General features: G+C 40.9%; 1 protein-coding gene across 1 annotated transcript; it reads left to right on the forward strand.

The window, feature by feature from the left end:
* The first annotated feature begins 21,956 nt into the window (after window positions 1-21,956).
* rbm7 (RNA binding motif protein 7) lies at window positions 21,957-24,145 on the forward strand. The gene is made up of 5 exons (XM_023967226.2): window positions 21,957-22,140; window positions 22,475-22,637; window positions 22,770-22,851; window positions 22,979-23,081; window positions 23,347-24,145. Exons 1-5 carry the CDS (start codon window positions 22,048-22,050, stop codon window positions 23,728-23,730), a joined length of 825 nt encoding a protein of 274 aa, XP_023822994.1. The 5' UTR covers window positions 21,957-22,047; the 3' UTR covers window positions 23,731-24,145.
* The last annotated feature ends 1,875 nt before the right edge of the window (window positions 24,146-26,020 follow it).

Consider the following 26,020-nt stretch of genomic DNA (forward strand, 5'->3'; position numbering starts at 1 on the left):
TGTGGATTACTGAAGAAAACGCACGAACAAAACTGAGGTTTTTGCATATAAAGAGACTTTATCGAACAAAAGGAACATTTATTGAGTAAATGAATGTCTTCTGAGTGCAACCATATGAAGATCATCAAAGGTAAGGGATTAATCTTATCTCTATTTCTGACTTGTGTAACTCTTCTACTTGGTTGGTTACTGTTTGTAATGATTTGTCTGCTGGGCTATGTTCTCAAATAATCGTAAGGTATGCTTTCGCCGTAAAGCATTTTTTAAAACACCGTGGTTGGATTCACAAGAAGATAATCTTTAAACCTATGTAAAATATGTTTTGTTTTCTGAATTTTTATAATGACTATTTCTGTATTTGAATTTGGCGCCCTGCAGTTTCACTGGCTGTTGAAGAGGTGGGACGCTAACGTCTCACATACCCTAGAGAGGTTTTAAGGATCGAACCCTTTCTTTCAATTTTCACCTAAAATGACATTCCCAAATCTTGCAGCCTTTAGATCAGGCATTGAAGCAAGGATATGCATATTCTTGATACCATTTGAAAGGAAACACTGAAGTTTGTGGAAATGTGAAAAAATTTAGGAGAATTTAACATATTAGATCTGGTAGAAGAAAATACAAAGAAAAAAAGAATAGTTAAAAAAAAAAATTGTACCATCATCTTTGAAATGCAAGAGAAAGGCCCTAATGTATTATTCCAGCCCAGGCGAAATTTAGATTTTGTGCACTAGATGGCAGCAGTGTATCTGCAAAGTTTTAGACTGATCCAATGACCATTGCATTTCTGATAAAAATGTTTTTTAAAATTCAAAAATATAAAAAACTGAAAAGTGATGCGTGCATATGTATGTATTCACCCCCTTTGCTATGAAGCCCCTAAATAAGATCTGGTGCAACCAACTACCTTCAGAAGTCACATAAGTAGTTAAATAAAGTCCACCTGTGTACAATCTAAGTGTCACATAATCTCAGTATATATACACCTGTTCTGAAAGGCCCCAGAATCTGCAACACACTAAGCAAGCCGCACCATGAAGACCAAGGAGCTCTCCAAACAGGTCAGGGGCAAAGTTGTGGAGATGTACAGATCAGGGTTGACTTATAAAAAAATATCAGAAACTTTGAACATCCCACGGAGCACCATTACATCCATTATAAAAAAATTMAAAGAATATGGCACCACAACAAACCTGCCAAGAGAGGGCAGCCCACCAAAACTCACGGACCAGGCAAGGAGGGCATTAATCAGAGAGGCAACAAAGAGACCAGAGATAACCATGAAGGAGCTGCAAAGCTCCACAGCTGAGATTGGAGTATCTGTCTATAGGACCACTTTAATAAGGCTAGGTGTCCCGCTAGCGGGACAACTTCCAGTGAAACTGGAGGGCACTCGATTCAAATAAATCATAAAAAAATATGGATATTAAACATTTAGGTACATACAAGTGTCATATCAGTTAAAATATTAAATTCTTGTTAATCTAACTGCACTGTCAGATTTACAGTAGGCTTTACAGCAAAAGCATGCCATGCGATTGTTTGAGGACGGCGCCCACATCAAAATATTTTTCCACCGGCACAGGTTTCATAAATTCACAAATAGAGGTGAAATATTCACTTACTTTTTGAAAATCTTCCTCTGATTTGTCATCCAAAGGATTCCAGCTACAAAATGTAGTGTCGTTTTGTTAGATAAAATCCTTCTTTATATCCCAAAAAGTCTGTTTAGTTGGCGCAATCGATTTGAGTAATCCACTCGTTCAATATGCAGAGAAAGGAATCCAAAAAGCTACCGCTAAACTTTGTTAAAACAAGTCAAGTTTCTATTTAATCCTCAGATACCCTAAAATGTAATTAAACTATATTATTTAATACGGAAAGAAGTATGTTCAATAGGAAAACGATATTAGCAGGTGTCCTCTTCGTCGTGCACGCAAACATGAATTTCCAAGTCTGTGTCCCTGTAGTAAAACTCATAATTTTTCCTCGTTTTGGAAGAAACAAGCCTGAAACCTTGAACAAAGACTACTGACACCCAGTGGAAGCCATAGGAATTGCATACTGGGAGATAGATTAAATTATTTCCCTATACGTTCCATTGGAAGAGCATGGGCTCTCAAAATGAATAAAAATCTGATTGTTTTTTCTTTGGATTTTCTCCTACCATATCTATTGTGTTATAGTCTCCTACATTATTTAAACATTTCTACAAACTTAGCCTGAAGAAGACAGAGCTGGGCTTTACGGAAGAGTGGCCAGAAAAAAAGCAATTGCTTAATTACCGTGAAATGCTTACTTACAAACTCTTAACCAACAGTGCAGTTCAAGAAGGGTTAAGAAAATATTTACCAAATAAACTAAAGTAAAATATAATAAAAAGTGACACAATAAAATAACAATAGAGGCTATATGCATAGATAATAAACAGCGAGTAGCAGCAGTGTATAAAACAAATGGGGGGGGGGACTCAATGTAAATAGTCCGGTGACCATTTGATTAATTGTTCAGCAGTCTTATGACTTGGGGTTAGAAGCTGTTTAGGATCCTTGTGGTCCTAGACTTGGCGCTCCGGTACCGCTTGCCGTGCGGTAGCAGAGAAAACAGTCTATGACTTGGGTGACTGGAGTCTCTGATAATTTTATGGGCTTTCCTCTGACACCGCCTATTATATTGGTCCTGGATGGCAGGAAGCTTGGCCTCAGTGATGTACTGGGCCGTACGCACTACCCTCTGTAGCATCTTACGGTCAGATGCCTAGCAGTTGCCATACCAGGTGGTGATGCAACCGGTCAGGATGCTCTCAATGGTGCAGCTGTAAAACTTTTTGAGGATCTGGGGATCCATGCCAAATCTTTTCAGTCTCTTGAGGGGGAAAAGGTTTTGTTGTGCCCTCTTCATGACTGTCTTGGTGTGTTTGGACCATGATTGTTCGTTGGTGATGTGGACACCAAGGAACTTGAAACTCTCGACCTGCTCCACTTCAGCCCGTCGATGTTAATGGGGGCCTGTTTGGCCCGCCTTATCCTGTAGTCCACGATCAGCTCCTTTGTCTTGCTCACATTGAGGGAGAGGTTGTTGTCCTGGCACCACTGTTGTCGGTGATCAGGCCTACCACTGTTGTGTCGTCAGCAAACTTAATGATGGTGTTGGAGTCGTGTTTGGCCACGCAGTCGTGGGTGAACAGGGAGTACAGGAGAGGACTAAGTACACACCCCTGAGGGGCCCCAGTGTTGAGGATTAGTGTGGCAGATGTGTTGTTGCCTACCCTTACCACCTTGGGGCGGCCCGTCAGGAAGTCCAGGATCCAGTTGCAGAGGGAGGTGTTTATTCCCAGGGTCCTTAGCTTAGTAATGAGCCTCGTGGGCACTATGGTGTTGAACGCTGAGCTGTAGTCAATGAATAGCATTCTCAGATAGGTGTTCCTTTTGTCCAGGTGGGAAAGGGCAGTGTGGAGTGCGACTGAGATTGCATCATCTGCGTAGCTGTTGTGGAGGTATGCGAATTGGTTTGGGTCTAGGGTATCCGGGAGGATGCTGTTGATGTGAGCCATGACCAGCCTTTCAAAGCACTTCACGGCTACTGACGTGAGTGATACGTGGCGGTAATCATTTAGGCAGGTTACCTTCGCTTCCTTCAGACAAGGTAGTATTTTAAGAGAGCCCCTACTTACTTACATTCAAAGGTAAATTAACATTAATTTGGCATTTAGCTATCAGCTGATCATTGATGATTGATGTAAATTCGCTAGTTAGCTAGCTCAATTTATTTGACTGATTGTGATTTACCTCTGTCTTTCTGCCACGCTCAGCTGTGTGTATCAGCCAACAATACTGAATATTGATGATAATGTAGGCTAAATCAAGTGTTAATCAAATGTCATGCTGCTGTGGCAGTACTGTTGAAATTTCAACTAGGAAGCTAGCTACACACACTTGACCAGTGACCGCATCTCTTAAGGCATGCATGTGGATACCTAGCGCGCAATCGCCGTACAGGGCAGACTGGGGAAAAGGCTCCAAAGGATCCATAGAGGGAAGATGAACCGGCGCAACCAACAGTACGTGGTGGGGGGTTGCAAACTTGACTACGACTTGCTGGCAGTGGGTTCCGAACAACATTGACAAAAAACATACACCAAAAAATTATTTTTGTGGAAATTATACCACCAGACTGGAATGGCAAAGGGACATGAGCTCCGCAAAGGTAGAGCCCTATCTGTGCACGTGCCTGGGTGACATACAACAGACTGTCTGAGGGAGCTACAGCCATAAAGCCCTTAAAATATTATGTGATTTCCATAGTGGAAGGCGAACAAATTCCATATTTTTCTTATTAATAATGTTCCCTATCATCCATGTGGTATTTTCTTCTTATTTTTTTATGTTTCAGGAATCATGGCCCTTTGATTTTAAACACTCTTGACTGGGATTGATTTATAAAGGCTTGGCACAATGCTATGGTCCAAACAGTGGGATTCCTTCTCTATCACGTGTTGTGTTGAGGGCTATTATGTTTTAGCATCGAATTACAAAATCAAACGTAAAAATTGTATTTTTCTTATTAATAACGTTCCTTGTTGTCCTTGTCGAGAAGACGGAACAACCCACAGAGTAAAACATATTTGCTCTGATCCACTGCGGGGACAAAGTCACCAGATGCTTGCTGAGTGTGGATTCAGTTGATGCCTGTCGTGCTCCAGCTCTATTTCTGCCCCATGCAGCCTCCTTCATTCTCTCTTCTCCCTCTGCGCTGGGTCTCTGGACCTCTTTTAATCACCACCCTGACAGCAGATTGCAAATGACATTAGTTATCAATCTATCAACCCATCACTGCTCTGCTCCCCTACCCCCATTCCGAGAGGAACCACCAACCCATGCGCTCAGCATCGGCAAAGTTAATCACAAACGCCACAAAGAGAGAGAAGGGGAGGAGGGAGAAATGAGACAGAAAATCTGAAAAAACATTTAGCATTTTAAATAGCTGCACCACTCCGAGTCAGCTGAGCCCCATTAATTAAAGGACACGGCCCGTCGCAGCTGAACTGAAATCTCCCTCCTATTCACTGTAAGACAGTGTCAGGGAGAATTATATTTTTCTCCCTCACAGTAAACCACGTAATCTGGGCTACAGTATCATAATTGGATGAGGATGATTTATGCTAGGCAGAGGGAGAGCAATGATAGGGAAACCCTCTGCGCTCACTCACTCAGTGAGGTGCAGTAAGTGTAACAGGTCTGGCCAGTTATTCACTCACACCCATCTCCATCCTCATCCCCCGCCCAGAGTTAGGATTTATATTTGATTTACATTTTCATCTCACAGGATGAATTATCGATGACTTATTCTGGCATGATTGCGTAATTGAGGAGAGTTTAATATGCACACCATTTATCTAGTGGAGCTGAACTTGTAATAGGATAATCATGTGCTCGAAGGCTGATACCACAGCCAACAGAATACACAATATCCTGCTCTAAAGTGTGAGGTGTGCTAGCCTCAAGCCTATCCTATATGTCCAGTGGTAAGAATTTCCATTCAGAAGTGTTAAGAAGAACAGCACCAGTATGTGTGTGCGACCTGTAGTACTCTGGCTGTTGCATGCTGGGATTCTGCTCCTGGCAATCTACTCCCAAACGTTCCCCAGCTACCTGCCCTCCATCCTCCCCCCAGCAACTTCTCCCCAGAGACGCCTTATTGTTTGAACAAAAATGTCCACGGTGTCTGTCTGACTGTTCAGTTGAAATGGAGGTTTGGCTTGTACTGAGCGTAAGCAACTGAGAGAGAGCAAGATTTTTAACATTCACAAATTGATTTTAACAGATCAACTGCTACATCAGCATTGTACCAATGGCCTCATCCCTCCAGCTTTCTCGTACAAATTGTGACAGCACCTGTTTTTGTAGACAGCAGGGCGTAGTATTATTAATTTACACAGCTTTCTATGTTGCACCTTGTATAGAAGGAATCACAGGACTAGGCGGAATAATTATCATATCACAAATCTTGTAGCCCACAGCTGAAGTCGGAAGTTGACATACACTTAGGTTGGAGTATAAACTCGTTTTTCAACCACTCCACACATTTCTTGTTAACAAACTATAGTTTTGACAAGTCGATTAGGACATCTACTTTGTGCATGAAACAAGTCATTTTTCTAACAATTGTTTAGACAGATTATTTCACTTAACTCACTGTATCACAATTCCAGTGGGTCATAAGTTTACATACACTAAGTTGACTGTGCCTTTAAACAGCTTGGAAAATTCCAGAAAATGATGTCATAGCTTTAGGAGCTTCTGATAGGCTAACTGACATCATTTGAGTCAATTGGAGGTGTACCTGTGGATGTATTTCAAGGCCTACCTTCAAACTCAGTGCCTCTTTGCTTGAAATCATAACCATCATACTGCTCAGGAAGGAGACACGTTCTGTCTCCTAGAGATGAATGTACTTTGCTGCGAAAAGTGCAAATCAATCCCAGAACAACAGCAAAGGACCTTGTGAAAATGCTGGAGGAAACAGGTACAAAAGTATCTACATTCACAGTTAAACAAGTCCTTTATCAACAAAACCTGAAAGGCTGCTCAGCAAGGAAGAAGCCACTGCTCCAAAACCGCCAGAAAAAAGCCAGACTACGGTTTGCAACTGCAAATGGGGACAAAGATCGTACTTTTTGGAGAAATGTCCTCTGGTCTGATGAAACAAAAATAGAACTGTTTGGCCATAATGACCATCGTTATGTTTGGAGGAAAAAGGGGGAGGCTTGCAAGCCGAAGAACACCATCCCAACCGTGAAGCACGGGGGTGGCAGCATCATGTTGTGGAGGTGCTTTGCTGCAGGAGGGACTGGTGCACTTCACAAAATAGATGGCATCATGAGGGAGGAAAATTATGTGGATCTATTGAAGCATCATCTCAAGACATCAGTCAGGAAGATAAAGCTTGGTCGCAAATGGGTCTTCCAAATGAACAATGACCCCATGCATACTTCCAAAGTTGTGGCAAAATGGCTTAAGGACAACAAGGTYTTGGAGTAGCCATCACAAAGCCCTGACCTCAACCCTATAGAACATTTTTGGGCAGAACTAAGGAAACGTGTGCGAGCAAGGAGGCCTACAAACCTGACTCAGTTACACCAGCTCTGTCAGGAGGAATGGGCCAAAATTCACACAATTGTGGGAAGCTTTTGGAAGGCTACCCGAAACGTTTGACCCAAGTTAAACAATTGAAATACAATGCTACCAAATACTAATTGAGTGTATGTAAACTTTTGACCCGCTGGGAATGTGATGAAAGAAATAAAAGCTGAAATAAATCATTCTCTACTATTATCCGGACATTTCACATTCTTAAAATAAAGTGGTGATCCTAACTGACCTAAGACAGGGAATTTGTACCAGGATTAAATGTCAGAGTTTAAATGTAGTTGGTTAAGGTGTATGTACACTTCCGACTTCAACTGTATATTAAAGCAAATGTATGAGAATTGTGTAAATACAAATATAAATCTACTTTTCTGAACCAATGAGGGGAAAATGTCAATGTCCCATTCCTCGAGTCAATTTCCCCCTCTTTACGTGTCATTTGTTGAGGCCTGATAAAGTGATAACGATGCTAAATTATTTCATAAGRAGCTTGTTAAACTATCAGAACCGGAGGAAATATATAATAAAAAAGCAGCAAAGAAGCTGAGTGGTGATAACATTTCCACTAGTGTTTGGGGAGGATGCGTGGCTAATGAAATGGGCCACACAGGGGACATGCTGCTGATACAGGGGTAATTACAGAGCTACTGCTGCTGCTCCTCACCGCCCCCAGGCAAGACTTAGGCATAACTAGGAGCAGCCTGCGGATGGGCCTCTCCATATCCACCATCCAACCTCGTGTCTAAAACCCACTAATACCATCCAAACAGTGGGTTGCCTTGCCTTCTCAAGTGCATCAGCCCTCCACAAGAGGCACAGATTACATTCCACTTGGAACTGTTTTAATCAGGGGAGGGCGTGGCACCACACTGCAGAGCCATACATCCTGCAGATTGTTCATAATCAGCCCATCCGGCGAGGAGCCAGGCAGCCGCACAGGCCTATTGTTCCAGCAGCAATTAGCATACCGGTACGTTAATAGGACTGTGTGTGGAACTCTTCAGAGTAATTACAGTGTCGACTCACAGAAGGGTTCTGAGGGTTGGATACAACAGCTCATCGATTACAGCGAAGAGGGGAACAAAATCCATTTGCAGCCGGAGTATAGTTGTGAAGTAAATGAGGCTATCGAATAAAGTGTTGCTGTTGAGTGAATCACTTCCATGAAAATAAACATTTTGAGAAGAGAAACAAGAGAAATATGACTGTCAGTCAATGGCTAAAGGTATTGGCTGTTCCAAGCCCTGCAAATGGCCCAAGTGAACAAACATGATTTAACAACAGCGATTCCAACAATATGACTGGAATTTAAACACCTGCAGAGATCCTTAAAGCTAATTTGGGACAAATCCTTTGAGTGAGACATTAACTCAATGCAAATGATATGAAGAAACTCAATTAACATTTAACCAAGTGGTAAAACCAAACAACACAAACAGCTGCACCTCTGGGCACATGAAAATAAGGCCTCATTAGGCAGATGGAAATTATTAAAATGAGTTAATATGAAGTTGTCCCCCAGTGCAAGGCTTCATGGGTAAAAAAAAGCAGAGTTTAGTTTATTTGCTCATAGGCAAAAAAACATAAAAAACTAGATTAAAATAGAGAGAAAATAAAACTCCACATGCACAAAAATTATGAAAACCTCTAAGAGCATAAAAAGGTAGAATGCTTTGCTTTGTTTAACTTTACACATGGGAGAAGACATGCCAAAAGCTATAGAAGTCTCATCAAGTTCTAAAGGGACCGCCTTGATCTGCTTAAAATCAAAACCAAATCCTGCCCCTAAAATCTAATGCTCATGCGATCTTTAAATAACATAACAAGACTTATTACATTCCACCAAATTACTACTGTATCCTGACCCTCTCAACTCAAAACCCTAGCCTTTGGGTAGGCTAGATAGCTTCATTGATTCAATCCATTTGAACTAGACAACAGTTTATCTAATCCCGGAATCATTATAGAATTAAAAATATGTCAGGGATAAGAGGCTTGGAATGTTCCTCTCTGGGAATGCCTAGTCCTAATTTCTTCTCTCCTTTATGATCTTTTAATAAAGTCAAATTTTTAATTTTAACATTTTTGGGTGGCTGTTCCTGGGAACTCTATAGCCATCCCCAATCTCCTACTACACCCTTTGCCCTGGCAGTACCTTGACCTCTCTAAGGAAAGTAAATTGATATGGCAAGAGCTACCCTTCATCATAATAATATCTGAGATCCATTTCCCGTCATTTCCAGGATAAATACAGTGACTCCATTCTTTGATTTGTTCCTGGTCCTGCCTGCAGGCATGATATTGATTTAGAGTTTTTGCCATGCAGCTTATGGCTTTGTTCGGTCATCTTGTAAAACACAATAGCGAAAAGCAGTAAATCTCCAATGTACACTTCCTCCTGCACAATAATGTGCTTGCATCATCTCCATTGTACAGGTTGCAGGCCTTGAGCGTGCTGCCATAAAAACACAGATATCTAATAGTATCACATGGGCTACACATGCTGGGCCGTGTAATAAACATATGTGATTTATGGAACACTCCCATCATCCCTCCATTCCAAATCCAGATCCAGTGCTATAATTGTACTTAAGGTATTTTTATTGCACTTGCTGCGCAGATTGATGTTCACAATTTATTTACTTTCAGAAAGTTTTTAAATAAGAAGCACCAAACCACGGCATATCCTTGGCACATCTTGCAAGTCCAGTTGAGTCGCTGTCACTTTGAAAAAGAGTGGGGATATGCAAATCTGAAGCCTTTCTATAAACCATGGCAAAGGCTACAGCGTACAATGGTGACTTCCTCTTTTGTTTGTCATCAGCAAGTAGGCTACTCCTATGAATATGACCATTATAAGCCTTTCCATTATGAGACTTTTGATATGCAAGTTTATTGGCCGTATATATAGAGGTGGACATGGAAAGGACACATAAACAGAGGAGAGAGCAATCAAACTGGAATTAAGGAAGAGCCCTAATGTCATCATCACTGCTGACYTCTGATTTCAACACCGAGGAAAGGAAGTCAGGAGAGAGCAGCACTTTTACTCAGTTTACTATGGGACTTCCACATAACTGTTCCCAGTCCACTACGTGTGGTGTTTACAGCATGGGTAGTAGGGACCGGCAGACCGCCCAACATTAATAGGCTTACATGTCCTACTGTTCTACTTCCCATAGCCATTATGGGTTAATGTATGAAATGGTTGCCAGAGGGAAGAGTTTTGTCCCCCACATCTAGGAATACAAGCATAAAATTAATATTTCATAGTGCTGCATCGCCTGTCAGACAAATTTGTGTGGACATCCCGTCAATAAATGGCTGAAAGATTGATGAAATTTGATGTCCCCAGGCCGAGCATGAACCAGCTTGTGGGGGTGTTGATACAGAGGCTATTTTTGGAGGATTCCTAGTTCTCTCCTCAGAGCTACTAGCGGCCTGGCCAACTGACTGATGCATCGGTGCTGGCATCACAGTGGTCTGGTAAATGAAAAGCAATGTCACAATAACTTCCCATCTTTGTGCCAGTCCAAATACAATCACTGGCTCCTCATTGCTATGTAATTGACATGGAGTACTCAGTGAATAAACCATAGTATCTCTCAATTCAATTTAGAACTCTTATTTGTGAAAGAAATCACCAATACATGCATTGACTAGGAAACATTTTTCCTCAGAAAATGTGTTTAACTTCCACTTAGGTTAACACAATGAAGTCAATGTTCTGTACATTCAATTACCATAATGATAGATTTCATACAGCAAGTCAATATATTTCACTCTTGCAAATACAATATAAATGTGGTGTAAGAAAAATGTGCTTTGATTATCAAGGAAATTGTGTGTGCCACTGTGCCTCAATTATGCCTGACTGTTTTTTGTTTATCTATGACAGATTGAAGGATTAAAGAGATATTATTGCATCTGCCTCAAAGCAACAGTTCCTCTGTTGTACCTCAAAACAAATTCTGGACGAGTACTAAATGATTAAAAGCTAATTAATATCTCCCATCATGTTTCATTCCACCCTTCATTTGGCATGTATTCCCTTGTTTAAATTGCTTCCAATTCTTAGCATGAATGCATAAAACACCAATTATTGTGACTACATTAGGCACTGCAGTGAACAATGAAGGTGGAAAGAAAACAGACAAACCAAAAATAGCGGAAACAATCATCATATTGGTTTTGACAATGATAGATCCAGCAGTATCTCACAGATTTGACAAGGTCCCATCTTGCCGAATCTGTCAAAATGGCTCTTGAACTATCTCTCTAGAGTTTAAAACACACAGCCCAAAGGAGCTCCTACTCCTGCATGGGTTTGAAGTAATGTGGTTTATCCCGACAGTAAAGATAAAGAGGTAGAGCTTGGGGTGAGGAGAAAAAAACTAGAGGTCTCCTGAGAGCTCACTGAGTTTCTGAAGGTTAGCGCTGCAATTTTAGGCCGATATAAGGCCGGTAGTCAATTCAATTATTCCATAAAGCCTCCACCAGCAATACATTTACCAACAATATTGAGAGTTATTTGACCTTCTTTTGCACTCCATAAATGACCTGGCTATACAAATAGCTTCTCAATTAAATTACATGTCTAAATGCAGTCTTATTTCACTCCTGCAATTCCATCACTGACTTTTTGGAGGTGGCAATTTGGCAACCAAGGCTGAACCAGGGTTTTTAAGCTTGCTGTAATGTATGTGCATCATATACACTAGACATGGTCCATCGTTGTCTTTACCATGTATGTTCACCCTTTGGATAGATATTTGATATTGTCAACCAGTTGAATCTATCAGGTTTGTAACATGGAAATAAAATATTTTAATCACGGCACGTGCCAGTTGGCTGTACACTCCAAAGGTTACTCTCGTGGTTTGATGGGAATTCCTCAGTGGCGTTGTTTAAACATCTGACATTTGATTGTAAGCGATCAAGATCTCCTTCTGGGACTAACCATTGATTCCTAATTTGTACCAACTAATTTAATCTCTAGATGGTCATCAGAGAAATTACATTGTGGGTTTGGTTACCAATAAACAAACAATCAACCGATTTCAGTCCATCAGAACCACTGGCAGAACAAATATCTGCATTACGAGTCAGTGTTAGCAAACCGTACCCCTGATCAACTGATTATCATATTGATGATGCATTCYAAGGAAAACTGGGTGATTTAAAAAAATATATATATATTTTTTTTTTCTTCTATGAGGACATTCAGATCTGAAGCCCTCACTTCCTGAATGTGATGTTGTCTTAGCTATGATATTGACTGGTTATGAGGCAATATTTTGCTTAAATGCTGAAATGTGGGACACCACACTGTTGAATATGTGGGGAAAAAAGCATTTTGAAAATTAAAATATATTTTGACGAGCTCATTATCTTCTCCAAAGGCGTTGAGGCTTCAAAAGCAGCGGGAGTGGAGGAGAGGGAGCTTCAGAGCCGCTGTGAGATGTGAGATGAGATGCGCTTGATACTCTGGATATCCATCTCTTATTAATTATTCCTGCAAGAACGTCGTTATCCCCTCCATCTTCCCTCTATAATGTACTCTCCATATGGCCCCTTTGGCAGAGGGTATTATTTTGTGTCTCAACAGGTGGTCTTGGTGAGAGAGGGTGAGGATTTGCAGAGCTTGATAAATGTGCTTACGCTTCAATTTCTTAAAACCGTGAAGAGGAAGAGGGAAGCTACGTAAAAAAAAATGAKCTGCTGCCCCCTTGATTAATTTTATTACGACCTGCGCTCCTTCCCATGCTCTTAATTATTTATGTTCATTTAAGTAATCAAACTCCTCCTGGGACCAAAGGGGGGTCCTCAGACGTAAGTGATGTGGGGCTGGAGCGCTTGTCGCCTATAGCCGCAGTTGGTGGCAAGGTGCTGATGCCAAGCACTTTTACTCAGCACTGCAGTAGCCTAGTACTATGGCAACAAGCAGGCTGACACCCTTCTGCATACACTAGTTCTGTGCAGTCAGAGTCACAGTCTGGAAATAGTCATAGCATATCAGGGTGGCAGCATGTAGCAGTGATATTCAGATAACAAACATGGTGCAATATTAAATAAATAATGTGCTTGGAGGCCTGCCTCAGCATCTTCCGCCATCCATCCTTGGAGGCCTTGAAATGGGCTGATACAATGTCACAGGAACTAACTGTGTGTGTGTGTGGTGTGTTTGTATGTGTGTTCTGTTCACTCAAGCAAATAGGTAAGAAATGCAGTACCCTACTGGTGGATGAAGTACCCAATTATCATTAAAAGTAACGATACCTTAAACGAAAATGACTGATGTAAAAGTGAAAGTCACCCAGTAAAATACTACTTGAGTAAAAGTCTAAAAGTATTTGGTTTTAAATATGCTTAAGTGTCAAAGGTACATTTGATTTCTATTTTGTGAAGTGCACCAGTCCCTCCTGTAGCAAAGTACCCCCACAACATGATGCTGCCACCCCCGTGCTTCACGGTTGGGATGGTGTTCTTCGGCTTGCAAGCGTCCTCCTTTTTCCTTCAAACATAACAATAGTCATTATAGCCAAACAGTTCTATTCTTGTTTCATCAGACCAGAGAACATTTCTCCAAAAAGTACGATCTTTGTCCCCATGTACAGTTGCAAACCGTAGTTTGGCTTTTTTCTGGCGGTTTTGGAGCAGTGGCTTCTTCCTTGCTGAGCGGCCTTTCAGGTTATGTCAATATAGGAGTCATTTTACTGTGGATATAGATACTTTTGTACGGGTTTCCTCCAGCATCTTCACAAGGTCCTTTGCTGTTGTTCTGGGATTGATTTGCACTTTTCACACCAAAGTATGTGCATCTCTAGGAGACAGAACACGTCTCCTTCCTGAGCAGTATGATGGGTGCGTGGTCCCATGGTGTTCATACTTGCGTACTATTGTTTGTACAGATGAACGTGGTACTTTCAGGTATTTGGAAATTGCTCCCAATGATGAACCATACTTGTGGAGCTCTACAATTTTTGGTCTGAGGTCTTGGCTGATTTCTTTTGATTTTCCCATGATGTCAAGCAAAGAGGCACTGAGTTTGAAGGTAGGCCTTGAAATACATCCACAGGTACACCTCCAATTGACTCAAATGATGTCAATTAGCCTATCAGAAGCTTCTAAAGTTATGCCATCATTTTCTGGACTTTTCCAAGCTGTTTAAAGGCACAGTCAACTTATTGTATGTAAACTTCTGACCCACTAGAATTATGATACATTGAGTTAAATAATCTGTGTGTAAACAATTATGATACATTAAGTGAAATAATCTGTCTGTAAACAATTGTTGGAAAAATAACTTGTGTCATGCACAAAGTAGATGTCCTAACCGACTTGCCAAAACTATAGTTTGTTAACAAGAAATTTGTGGAGTGGTTGAAAAAAGAGTTTTAGTGACTCCAACCTAGGTGTATGCAAACTTCCGACTTCACCTGTAAATGTAAAAGTATAAATGATTTCAAATTCCTTATATTAAGCAATTCAGACAGGATGTTTTAGCCAGCGCCACACTCCAACACTCAGACATAATTTACAAACGAAGCAAGTGTGGTTAGTGAGTCCGCCAGATCAGTGGCAATAGGGATTACCAGGGATGTTCTCTTGATAAGTGCATAAATTGGACCATCTTCCTATCCTGCTAAGAATTCAAAATGTAAGTAGGACTTTTGGGTGTCAGGGAAAATGTATGGAGTGAAAAGTACATTATTTTCTTTCYGAATGTAGTAAAAGTAAAAGTTGGCAAAAATATTAATAACAAAGTAAAATACAGATACCCAAAAACCTACTTAAGTAGTATTTTAAAGTATTTTTACTCCACTGCAGTACACACAGCACTTAAATCCATATGTACACAAAATCACCCTCCGTAAATACAGTATATTACTGATTAATTTCTGACATTTGAATGAAGTGTACCAAAAGTGCAAGGCTCTGCCACTCTATTGAATTAAGTATGATTGATCCACACCCTTTCAGTGCCATCTAAAACCATTCAAAACCATCTCAGACTAGACTGGCCAGTTAGAGTGCAGGAGATGTAAAATAAAGCGGTGAAAGGGGGAGCTGAGCGCATTGAACGGGAAGCCTCTTGATGACGTCATGCTCTGAGGGATGGCTTAATTAAAGTGTCATCCGACAAATTTTCATGTTCATTTAATGATCTCAAATCACTTCATTCCACATGAATTATGAATATTAATGAATGAAAGGATGGATAAATTGAGCCAGAGGCGAGGGCCAAGGCATGAGATCAGCCACCAGTGTATCGCCACAGCAACAGTCGCTTCCTTCCAGAATGGGGGACTAATGTGGAGGAACAAAACCCATACGTGATTTCACCACAGGCTAGTCGCCTAGTTCTTGGGCTGGCCTGGTCGTTGCATCTCACTTTTTTGAATGCTCATTCACTCCCATCTTGRCCCGGAGCGGTATTCCCCTTTGGTCAAGTTGTTCACTTCAATCAAAAATAATGCAAGCTCCAAGATATGGGCGCAGAGACAGAAACCAAAGTGGCCAGTGTTAATCATGCTAAATGTGTAACATTTTGACATTTCAGTTCTCTTACAATAAATGGAATGCCAACATTCCAATCTTTCAATACACTTAAGTGTCTCCTTAATTATTAAAAACATATAAAAGACCATAGTGCTTGTTATATGCTGTGTTTACTAGATTAAGATGAGAGAGATACAGCTGGGGTCAACATGTAAATGTATCTTACCATAGCGAGACAGGCGATGAGGCATATACTGTAACTGTGGGTGTTTAATAAGTGAACGCATCTTGCATGCAACAAGTATTTATATTTACATAGTTAAATATGCCATGATGTCATTCTGAGAATAATTAGGTGAACAGTTTTCAATTTCCGAAGCTATTTGCATGACGCAATGTAGCATCATCTTTCAACATTGACACAATGTTGCAGTTCCAATATATTCAATCCCTATCTGCACTGCATCATTGGTCAGTTCCACTATCTATCGCTGTGTTTTGTACGAATGAGATTGTCTATGAAATAGAATCCAGGTACACTCAGTAAGGCCAAACTCAAAAGTGCATATTTCTCTTTCCACTAAGATTTTTTTTCTTTCTCTTTTTTGCTTTTACAAAAGCTCAATAGTAGGTTATGCCCTTGTTACAGCAAGCTAATCAAACCAGTGTGTTCTCCATAGGGATGCAGTCTATCATTGGAACAACACTGCCATCTGCTGCCACTCTGGAGAGAAACCAATGGGTTAACTCCCTGCTGTTACAAAATAATACTATTCCACTTGAATAGAGAGCAATCCCAATTGGTGTTTCATATTATGAATCTGAAATATGACAAGATTTAGGTTTCATCCAAAATTCCATGGAGAAAGTCTACTAAGCAGATGTATTCGTGAAATAAAAAAGGCTCAGCGCAAACTTTGTTTTCTTTCAGCATCTCTTCGTTTTTTTCTAACTCAAAGCAACTCTTTCTGCTCTGTCTCCCTCACTAGCTCAGCCTGTTCGCTTGTTGTTCCCGACTTTACTCTATTTCATGCCTATTTTCATCTGTTTCTGCTTTAAGTCCAATAGTTCTGCTGTTCCTTAGTGCGCTCCTGAATTCCATCCAACGCTATAAAAAGGGAAAAGGCATCAGGGAGATATATGGGTTAATAACTATTCTGGGTCAAATAATAGATTAATGTGCCTTAGTCATCAGAGTGCATTGCTGCACAGGTGTGGTTTTATGGTATAGATTTATTGCTGTCAGCTGTCAAAAATGTGCTGCATTTGAAATCATAAATATTTAATGTGAAAGTGCCGATACATCAAGTGTTAACTACCCTATACTGTACACGACACGTGATGCCCATAACAAACTGGGCTGTAAAAAGAATTGATGATTTTAGTATTAAACTATAGATTTTATTGCCACATTATGAATGATAGCCATAAATCCTGTGAAAATGACATAAATAAATCATACAGATTTACATGACATGTTTAGTTGATTCACTAATTCCTAGAACATTTACTGTACAGAACATTTCACGAACACTCCCTGCCTAGTTAAATAGACCTAATAGTGGGTATCCTGTAAATAATTCTGCCTCATGGACCATGAAAGCAGGAAAAAGAACAGCCTTCAAAATAGTCRCTCTTATCTTTACAGTGTGGTCCTCATGCACAGCCTCAATCACAATCTCTATGGGATTTCTCCAGGCATGGGGAAAATCATTAGACTTTTAATCAATCTAATTAATATAGCAGCCACGCACAGTTCAAGTGCCATCTGATTAGAGAGGAAGTCAAGCTTTTCACACGGCTCATTTGACCTCAACGCTATAATGATGCTGCCATCACCACAAGGCCAGGGGCATACCTCGCAMGGTGCTTGAGTCAGTGATCCGATCGCATGCACCGGACTGTGGCATGTACTTGTACAGGACATTCTTATCAGCATGCACATCGACTTCCAGGGGGATGAGGAGACCTATACACACAGTTGGAGGAGGGCACACTATTACAGCTTGTTTGAATCATCACCTTCTCTACTCTATAGAGCTGTTAGTAAGGATAGGTTACTTGCTGCAGGAAATGTCAGAGAACCCCAGAAGAAGTTATGCAATGTGGTATCATGGCAATTCGTAATATTCTATATGTAAATCTTTAATTCTTAATTTWGTATTTTATTTATTTAACCTTTATTTAACCTGGCAAGTCAGTTAAAACCTCTCTAGGGTATGTGGGATGCTAGCGTCCCACCTGGCCAACATCCAGTGAAATTGCAGAGCGCCAAATTCAAAAACAGAAATAGTCATAATAAAAATTCATAAAACATACAAGTGTTATACATKGGRTTAAAGATMAACTTCTTGTTAATCCAACCGCTGCGTCAGATTTCAAAAAGGCTTTACGGCGAAAGCATACCATGCGATTATCTGAGGACAGCGCCCAGCACACAAATCATTACAAACAGTTACCAGCCAAGTAGAGGAGTTACAAAAGTCAGAAATAGCGATAAAATTAATCACTTACCTTTGATGATCTTCATATGGTTGCACTCACAAGACTCCCAGTTACACAATAAACACAACAGTGTTTATTGCAATAAACACAACAGTTACACAATAAACAATTGCTTCGTCAATATAAAAGAAAAACAAGAAAGGCMCGCTCTAGGTCATGCGCACCAAACAGGTCTGGGGACTTTCCACTATGCACTCACGCAGAGTGGTCTTACTCCCTCATTTTTCAGAATACAAGCCTGAAACAATTTCTAAAGACTGTTGACATCTAGTGGAAGCCATAGGAAGTAATCTGAGTCCTAAGTCATTGGATACTGTATAGGCAGTCAATGTAAAATTACAAACATAAAAAAATCCCACTCCTGGATGGATTTTTCTCAGGTTTTTGCCTGCCATATCAGTTCTGTTATACTCACAGACATTATTTTAACAGTTTTGGATACTTTAGAGTTTTCTATCCACATCTACCAATTATATGCATATCCTAGCTTCTGGGCCTGAGTAACAGGCAGTTTACTTTGGGCACGCTTTTCATCTGGAGGTGAAAATAGTGCTCCCTACCCTAGAGGTTTTAAGAACAAATTCTTATTTTAAATGACGGCCTACCCCGACCAAACCCTAACAACGCTGGGTCAATTGTGCACCGCCTTATGGGACTCCCAATCACAGCCAGTTGTGATATAGCCTGGAATCGAACCAGAGTCTATAGTGTCACCTCATACACTGAGATGCAGTGCCTAAGACCGCTGCACCACTCAGGAGCCAAAAATGATGATGATAAGTATGATATGTTACATGATGAATAGAATAGCGGTCTCACAATGTCATACAAATTAGAGGACGTATATTATCATATGTCTTAACCGTTCGTACAATAGCATACAAGTTTGATTATTTTAATGAATCTTGGGGTTTGTATAGTATTTTACATCTTTCACTGAGACCAGGTTCCTTGTCTCCAGGGGGAGAATTTAGGTTGGTGGTTAGGTGAACTAACAAAAAAGGATAGGACAATTTATGTGAAAGGTTAGGGAAATTAAAATGAGTTAGATTAGGTGAATTTACGTAGCAGATTAGGTGAATTGTGTTAAGTTTAGAATAAGGGTTAGGGGAAGGGTTAGCTAAAATGCTACAGTTGTATTCACTGTGTATTTATTCATCATGTTGCTATTTCTATTTTTTACATCTTTATCTTAACTCTGCATTGTTGGAAAATTACCTGGAAGTAAGCATTTCACTGTTAGTCTACACCTTTTGTTTACGATGCATGTGACAAATACAATTTGATTTGATTCCCCCGATGCGACACAAACACGAAACCTTTAGATTGCTAGATGGTCACGGATTACGTCCAACCATCCTCCCTGACCAACTTCCCTACTTTTGTTTCTCTTTCAACTAGACCATTAGTAGGTGTCTTACATCTTGGAGCTGTCAAGCTGTCATAAAGTATATTTTGTAAGACTCTGAGGCCAGGCTGAGTTATCACCAGGGGATTGGGTTCACACCTTGCCCACCGGCACATTGGACAGCTGGGGACAGTAGTCCTACTTTGCCACAGCATCAATCAATCAAATGTATTTATAAAGCCCTTTTAACATCAGCAGATGTCACAAAGTGCTTATACAGAAACCCAGCCTAAATCCCCAAAGAGCAAGCAATGCAGATGTAGAAGCTCGGTGGCAAGGAAAAACTCCCTGGAAAGGAATAAACCTAGTAAGAAACCTAGAGAGGAACCAGGCTCTGAGGGGTGGCCAGTCCTCTTCTGGCTGTGCCGGTGGAGATTATAAGAGCACATGGCCATTACGGCTAGATGGTTCTTCAAGCTGTTCAAACATTCATAGATGACCAGCAGGGTGAAATAATAATCACAGTGGTTATAAAGGGTGCAACAGGTCAACAGTGTTGCCAACTTAGCGACTTTGTCACTATATTTAGCGAGTATTCAGACCCCTCTAGCGACACATTTTCCCCAAAAAACGACTAGCAACTTTTTCTGGTGTTATTGAAGACTTTTGGAGACTCTGACGTGAAAGCACGTATCGTTCTTACTCTTCTCAACGAGCAGTGGGTGCTTCCGTGGGCCCCACCCTCGTCCCAAAGCACTCACAGGTGGCCCAGTCGTCGCGCAGCAGTCCCTCCCAGCTGCAGTCAGAGCAGGAGATGTTCACCCCTCCGCATCCAGACTGCAAATGAATCGTGCATGCGGGAAGCCGATGCTGGCTGATCCCGCCCCTGGCTTACATTCAGGGCGGGATGTAAATGTAAAATGTTCTTTGTCTAAAATAAATCACTGCACAAAAATAAATCACTGCATTTGACTCACACAGCCTCAGTCACTTACTTACTCACCTTGTCCACTGTGTGTGTTCCTTTCTGTGACATAAGCTAAACATCTAGCTGGCTAGCTCATCATGTCTCAGTCTAAACTGTATACTCAAAAATACAGAAAGGAGTGGGAATCAAACCCTGAATTCAAAGGCTTGTTGAAGCCGTTTATTGGAGATGATACACGGGCATACTGCCTGTATTGTAATGCTGATTTCTACGCCAAACTTAGTGATGTAAAAAAACACATGACAACTCAAAAACATACTCAAAAGGCAAAGCCTTATAACAGTTCCACCCAAAACAAGCTGCCATTTATGGTTAAAAAAAWTTACTCTGCAAAAAAGGCTGAGGCCACCATGGCATCACATTGGAGAAGCATGTAGAGCTGCTTTCTCAGACTCCACTGCTGCTACCCACTTCAAAATGCACAGGACAAAGTGCACAGAAATGATTAATGGTGTTCTAGCACCATACTTTCTGAAAAAGTTGGTCYCAGATGTGAGTGACCAGCGTTTCATCCTGCTCCTCGATGAGTCCACAGATGTAAGTGTTTCTAAGTACCTGGGGGTTGTGATAAGGTACTTTAGTGACACCAAGCAGACAATTGTGTCAACATTTCTGGGGCTTGTTGAGTTGGAGGGAGGAGATGCCAAATCTARAGCCCGTGCTGTTGTGGCTTTCCTCAAAGTGTTGTCTTAAAAAAGAGAAACTCCTGGGGATAGGGACTGACAATGCCTCTGTTATGACGGGGATTAACAATGGGGTCCATAAAGTGCTGAAGGAGGAGTATGGCCTCAAATATCTGGTTCATATTCGCTGTGTGTGCCACTCTGCAGCTTGCTCGTTTGTAGTTCTAAACATATTTAGGGTGTTTTTGACTCACTTTTTGTCTCTCCCACGACGTGATTCCTCTCTCCTACAGCGTCCATCACAATTACATGCACATGGCKAATTATGCAAATTCGGCAATGACGTTATTTATCGACTTTAAGGACAGCCAATAGCTACTTTCCTTACTGAGGAGTTGGCAACACTACAGGTCAACACCTCAGGAGTAAATGTCAGTTGACTTTTCATAGTCGAGCATTCAGAGGTCGAGACAGCAGSTGCGAGAGAGAGTGAGAGAGGGTCGAAACAGCAGTTCTGGGATAAGGTAGCAGGTCTAGGGAGGCTCAGGAATCCTTGCATGGTAAACATTTTGAGCTGATCATTTAAAAAAGAAAGCTCTCACCAAGGCTACTTTTTTCACTATTAACTGTTATTTGTTTGTTACTGATCACCATATTGTAACATTCAGTAAATACAAACGTAACAGGAAGCTAATGGGGGCCAAGATCATGTGTACAAAACTAATGACATGTTATTTGATGGCATGCCCTTTTTTTTACTGGAGCGTAAGGGCATATGTCGTAAAACAAGATGGTTATTGCAACTTGAGCTAAGGAATTACGTCAGTTTTGCTTTACGACCGTACCACGGACCTCCTGTTTTAAAATCGCAGCATTGTAATTTGTTTACAAATTTGCAACCCGATAAAGTGCATTAGGTATAATTAAAACGAGATGGGAGTAGCGGATGAAACAGACAGGACTCTCTTTGTTGGAAATTTGGATCCAAAAGTGACGGAGGAACTTTTATTCGAGCTATTTTTACAGGTGCAGTAGCTTTGAATTAGCTACCTTCGCTACGATATCTACCATTAGCTAGCTAAATTATTTGCAATACTTTCTCAGTATTCAACAAATTAATTATGGTCAGAAAGCTTCTGGCCCGTAATTATCTAGCCATCCAGATCAATATAGTTCCTTCATCCTTAGCTAACTAGGTACCCGTTTGCAGCAACGACATTAGCTAGGTATCAATATTAGCGAACACATATCTACCTCTGGTCTATCGAACGACGACTAAGGGTTGCCTCTGATCGGTGTCGCTTTTCAATTTTACTGTTGTGTTCTCCATCGTCTGTTCTGTGTTTTCTCTTTGATGCAGGCAGGACCTCTGTTCAAAGTGAAAATCCCAAAAGACAATGATGGAAAACAGAAAGCGTTTGGATTTGTCTGTTTCAAACATGAGGTGTCCGTACCCTATGGCATGAACCTGCTCAATGGGGAAACTCTATTCGGGAGGACTCTCAAAGTACAGTTCAGAGCAGGTAAACTAATGTAAACCCCTTACAAGTCATGTGAATTGACTAGCTAATGGATAATTTGGTTCTGCCTGCAACTGAGCTGTCATTCTTTCGATACTGTAACTGAGCTGTCATTCTTTCGATACATATTTACAGGAAGCAGTCACATTAACAGTCCAGGGCACTCTCAGAATCAAAGCCCTGTGAATACTCCCAATCCACATGGGGCTGTGGGCAGGTATGTTGTAACATAATGCAAATTCCTACAAAACAATGTTCGTATGCATATGTAGGGGATGTTTTTGTGCATCAATAGCTTCTCTATTCCTCTGTAGTTGATATGGAATGCCATGTTTCTTGTGCAGGTTTGACAAGAGCCTAGACCAGATGGGTTCACCATCATTTTCACCCTCTCAGCACATCCAGAGGTCCGTCTCCTCTCCTGATAGTCTGCAGAGACAGGCCATGGTGAGCTTACCGCCATCCACACTGACCATTACGCTTGTCAAGCCATTCAATTACACACTGTCCTCATCTCCAGTAGAGTGACACTTATGTCACATTGTTGATGTGTGAACCTGCAAGTAAGCATTTCATTGTACTGTGTACCATGTACCATGTGTATCCTGTGCATAAGGCAAACTTGACTACATAACTATGTGGACTGTGTCATGAACATTTAACCAGTCTACATGGATCAGTAAAAGTGATGCTCTTTGGTCCCTTTCAACAGATTAACAACATGTGGCAGGTCCAGATGCAGCAGCTCCAGGGGGTGAATGGAGGCTTCCCAGCTGGTCTTCTGGGGCAGCCACCACCACAACAGCTACAGCCACAGAGTGGTGGAGGTGGTGGGTCCTGGCAACTGGACAGCTCCTCACAGCGAGGCAACAGGCAGGGGTACCAGCAGGACAGCAGCAGCCACTACGGCAGGGACCAGCGGTACCCAGGAGGCTCTGATGACACCGGCTCCAACCGCCACCACCGCAGCCAGCGAGATGACCAGCGAGGTGAACACTATAACCATGACGACAGGAGCGGGAGCAGTGGAGGCAACCGTAGCAGAGATGACAGGTGGAGGGACGGCTCCAGAGATGGCCGGTGGAGACGATACTGAAGCACTATGGGAATTTAAGAACAGAATTGTGAATATTTTTCACTTTTTTTTAAAGTACATTTGAGTATTTTACAGATTTGTCACACACTCACTGTGTAACTCCTAATCAAAACAGAATGATGAGTTTATATTGAGAGAAACATTTTCGTGCTCAAAAGAAATMTTTATTTTTATTTTGAATTTTTTTCAATTGGTTAGTCATATGTTTAGGATGATATTGACCATTTTTAAATGCACTGGACTGTGTCCAAGTAAACAAAATATTGATTGGTTATTTTAAGTTTACTCGTGAGGTTTTCCACAATTGTTTTACTGTGATGAATTTTTACAAAATTAATTAGAGATGAAATAGATTTTATACCGTCCACTGGGGAATTGTTAAATCATTCTACCCTATTAGTTATAGCTTTTTGAAGGCGAGGTTTGTTTGAAAAGATTTGCTGTGTTTGTCAAGTATTGGTATTACTGTGCACATTTCCTTTTATACAAGGTATGGTGCTCAACTGTTTTTAGTGGGAAATTGCTCAGGTATTCAGTAAAAAAAAAATGTTTGGGAATTATTTCGGCATGTTTCAGCTGTGTAATCTAATTCCACCAGCAACACTTACATGCTGACCAGACCGGACACGTCGCGTGTGCGAGCGTAGCAAAATAAATGTAGAAATCCATGTTATTCAATTATTGCACCCACACTGCTCGCGCGCCAACGAGCGTCTGCGATGCCAAGGGCTAGAATAGAACTCCTTTCTATTTCTGATGCAAATCGCGCTGAAAGTCCTGTCTCTCCCATCTCCTCATTGTTTTATAGAAGCAGGTACCTACGTGCCATCTCCTCATTGGTTATATCCACGTGGGTGATTGAAAGACAAACTGTTTTGCCGGTCGTCGTGGTAATACTATGAAAGTTTAGATGCCAATCACCATATAAGTTCAATGATGACTACAAACGATTTGGTTGGCAGATTTATGTGTGGATTAATTGTAGGAGTAAAGGTCCTTGTGCATTTCAGGTAAAATAACAACTCAATGTTTATATCCAAGGACAAATTAGCTAGCAACAGCAAGCTAGCTAAATAGGACAAATTAGCTKGCAAGTGCAAGCTAACTAGCTAACTCGCCATACATGTTTAATGCTTTTCGACCTGTCCCCAAATTAATGCCATTGGTTCAGAGTTTGTTTTGATATTTTATCCTGTGTTTCGTGATCGCGTTTGTTGTAGGGAGACAAAATAAATGTATGCACGATAGCGCAAGATGGCGCACAAGCGCAGCCGGTTTGGGTTCCATGTTACTCTGTAGGCTGAAATTGACTCTTTTTCTGATTGTTACGTTAAATGGAAAATTGATTTTACATTAGTGTCTTTTTATTAATTTGAGAATAGTATTGTAAGATACCCAACAGATTCCATGTACATGTGAAACTAGATCTTTTCATGTAATATTAGCATAAACATAATTTGTCCACAATTTTTTTTTGTGGTCTTCTGTTTACAGGAAAAGCATTACTATGAAAATATCAATGAAATGTTGATACAAATTGTACTTTTTCCATCCAAACACATTCCTACAGAAGTTAACTATTGTATGTTAATGCTATTACATGCAGTTATGCCCAAACTCATGCCTGGCTTGTCTGCTGTCTCTAAAAATGGACCATGTGTAACCAATATGCTTGTGCAGTGGGTTAGAAAGTAATCTACAGGTGGCGCCACATACACCTCTTTATTGAATCAATTAGGATGAGAAAGATGACCAAGCCAACTGATGATCTGTAGCCTACTCTGTCTTTAGAATGTTCAATCAAGTGACTGCTTGAGTTCTACATAGTCAAGTTACACAAGGTAAATAACAGGATCAACATGTATTTTCTCTTTACATTCAGTGCAACTTAGCTATTGTCAAGATGGTGGAACGATCATCTTGTTGACATATAGCCTAGAAGTGTCACTTTTTCATCACTTGAGCATCCACATTAGGTATTATTTCTGACTTATACAAACTTGGAATCATAGGCTATAGCTCTAAAGCCTGGTAACCTTTGGATAGGATTTAAAACTATTTGTTCAGACATGGAATTAGTTCCACTTTGGTCATTGTTTCAGCCCAGGATTGGGATCTCATGTTACAATTAGTGGCCCTGCTGTATGTGATACCCCTGTGTCGCCTGTACCAAGGGTTGTTTACAACAAAGTGCCTGCCGAAATCCCTTAAAGTCCACGTTGAGGTCATAATGTACCCTTCCGAAAGTGCTTAGGCCGCTAACAACGGCTCCCGTTGTGTATCAACATGT

This window comes from Salvelinus sp. IW2-2015, linkage group LG22 (genome assembly GCF_002910315.2).
Source record: "Salvelinus sp. IW2-2015 linkage group LG22, ASM291031v2, whole genome shotgun sequence".
In the NCBI taxonomy this organism is placed as follows: Eukaryota; Metazoa; Chordata; class Actinopteri; order Salmoniformes; family Salmonidae; genus Salvelinus; species Salvelinus sp. IW2-2015.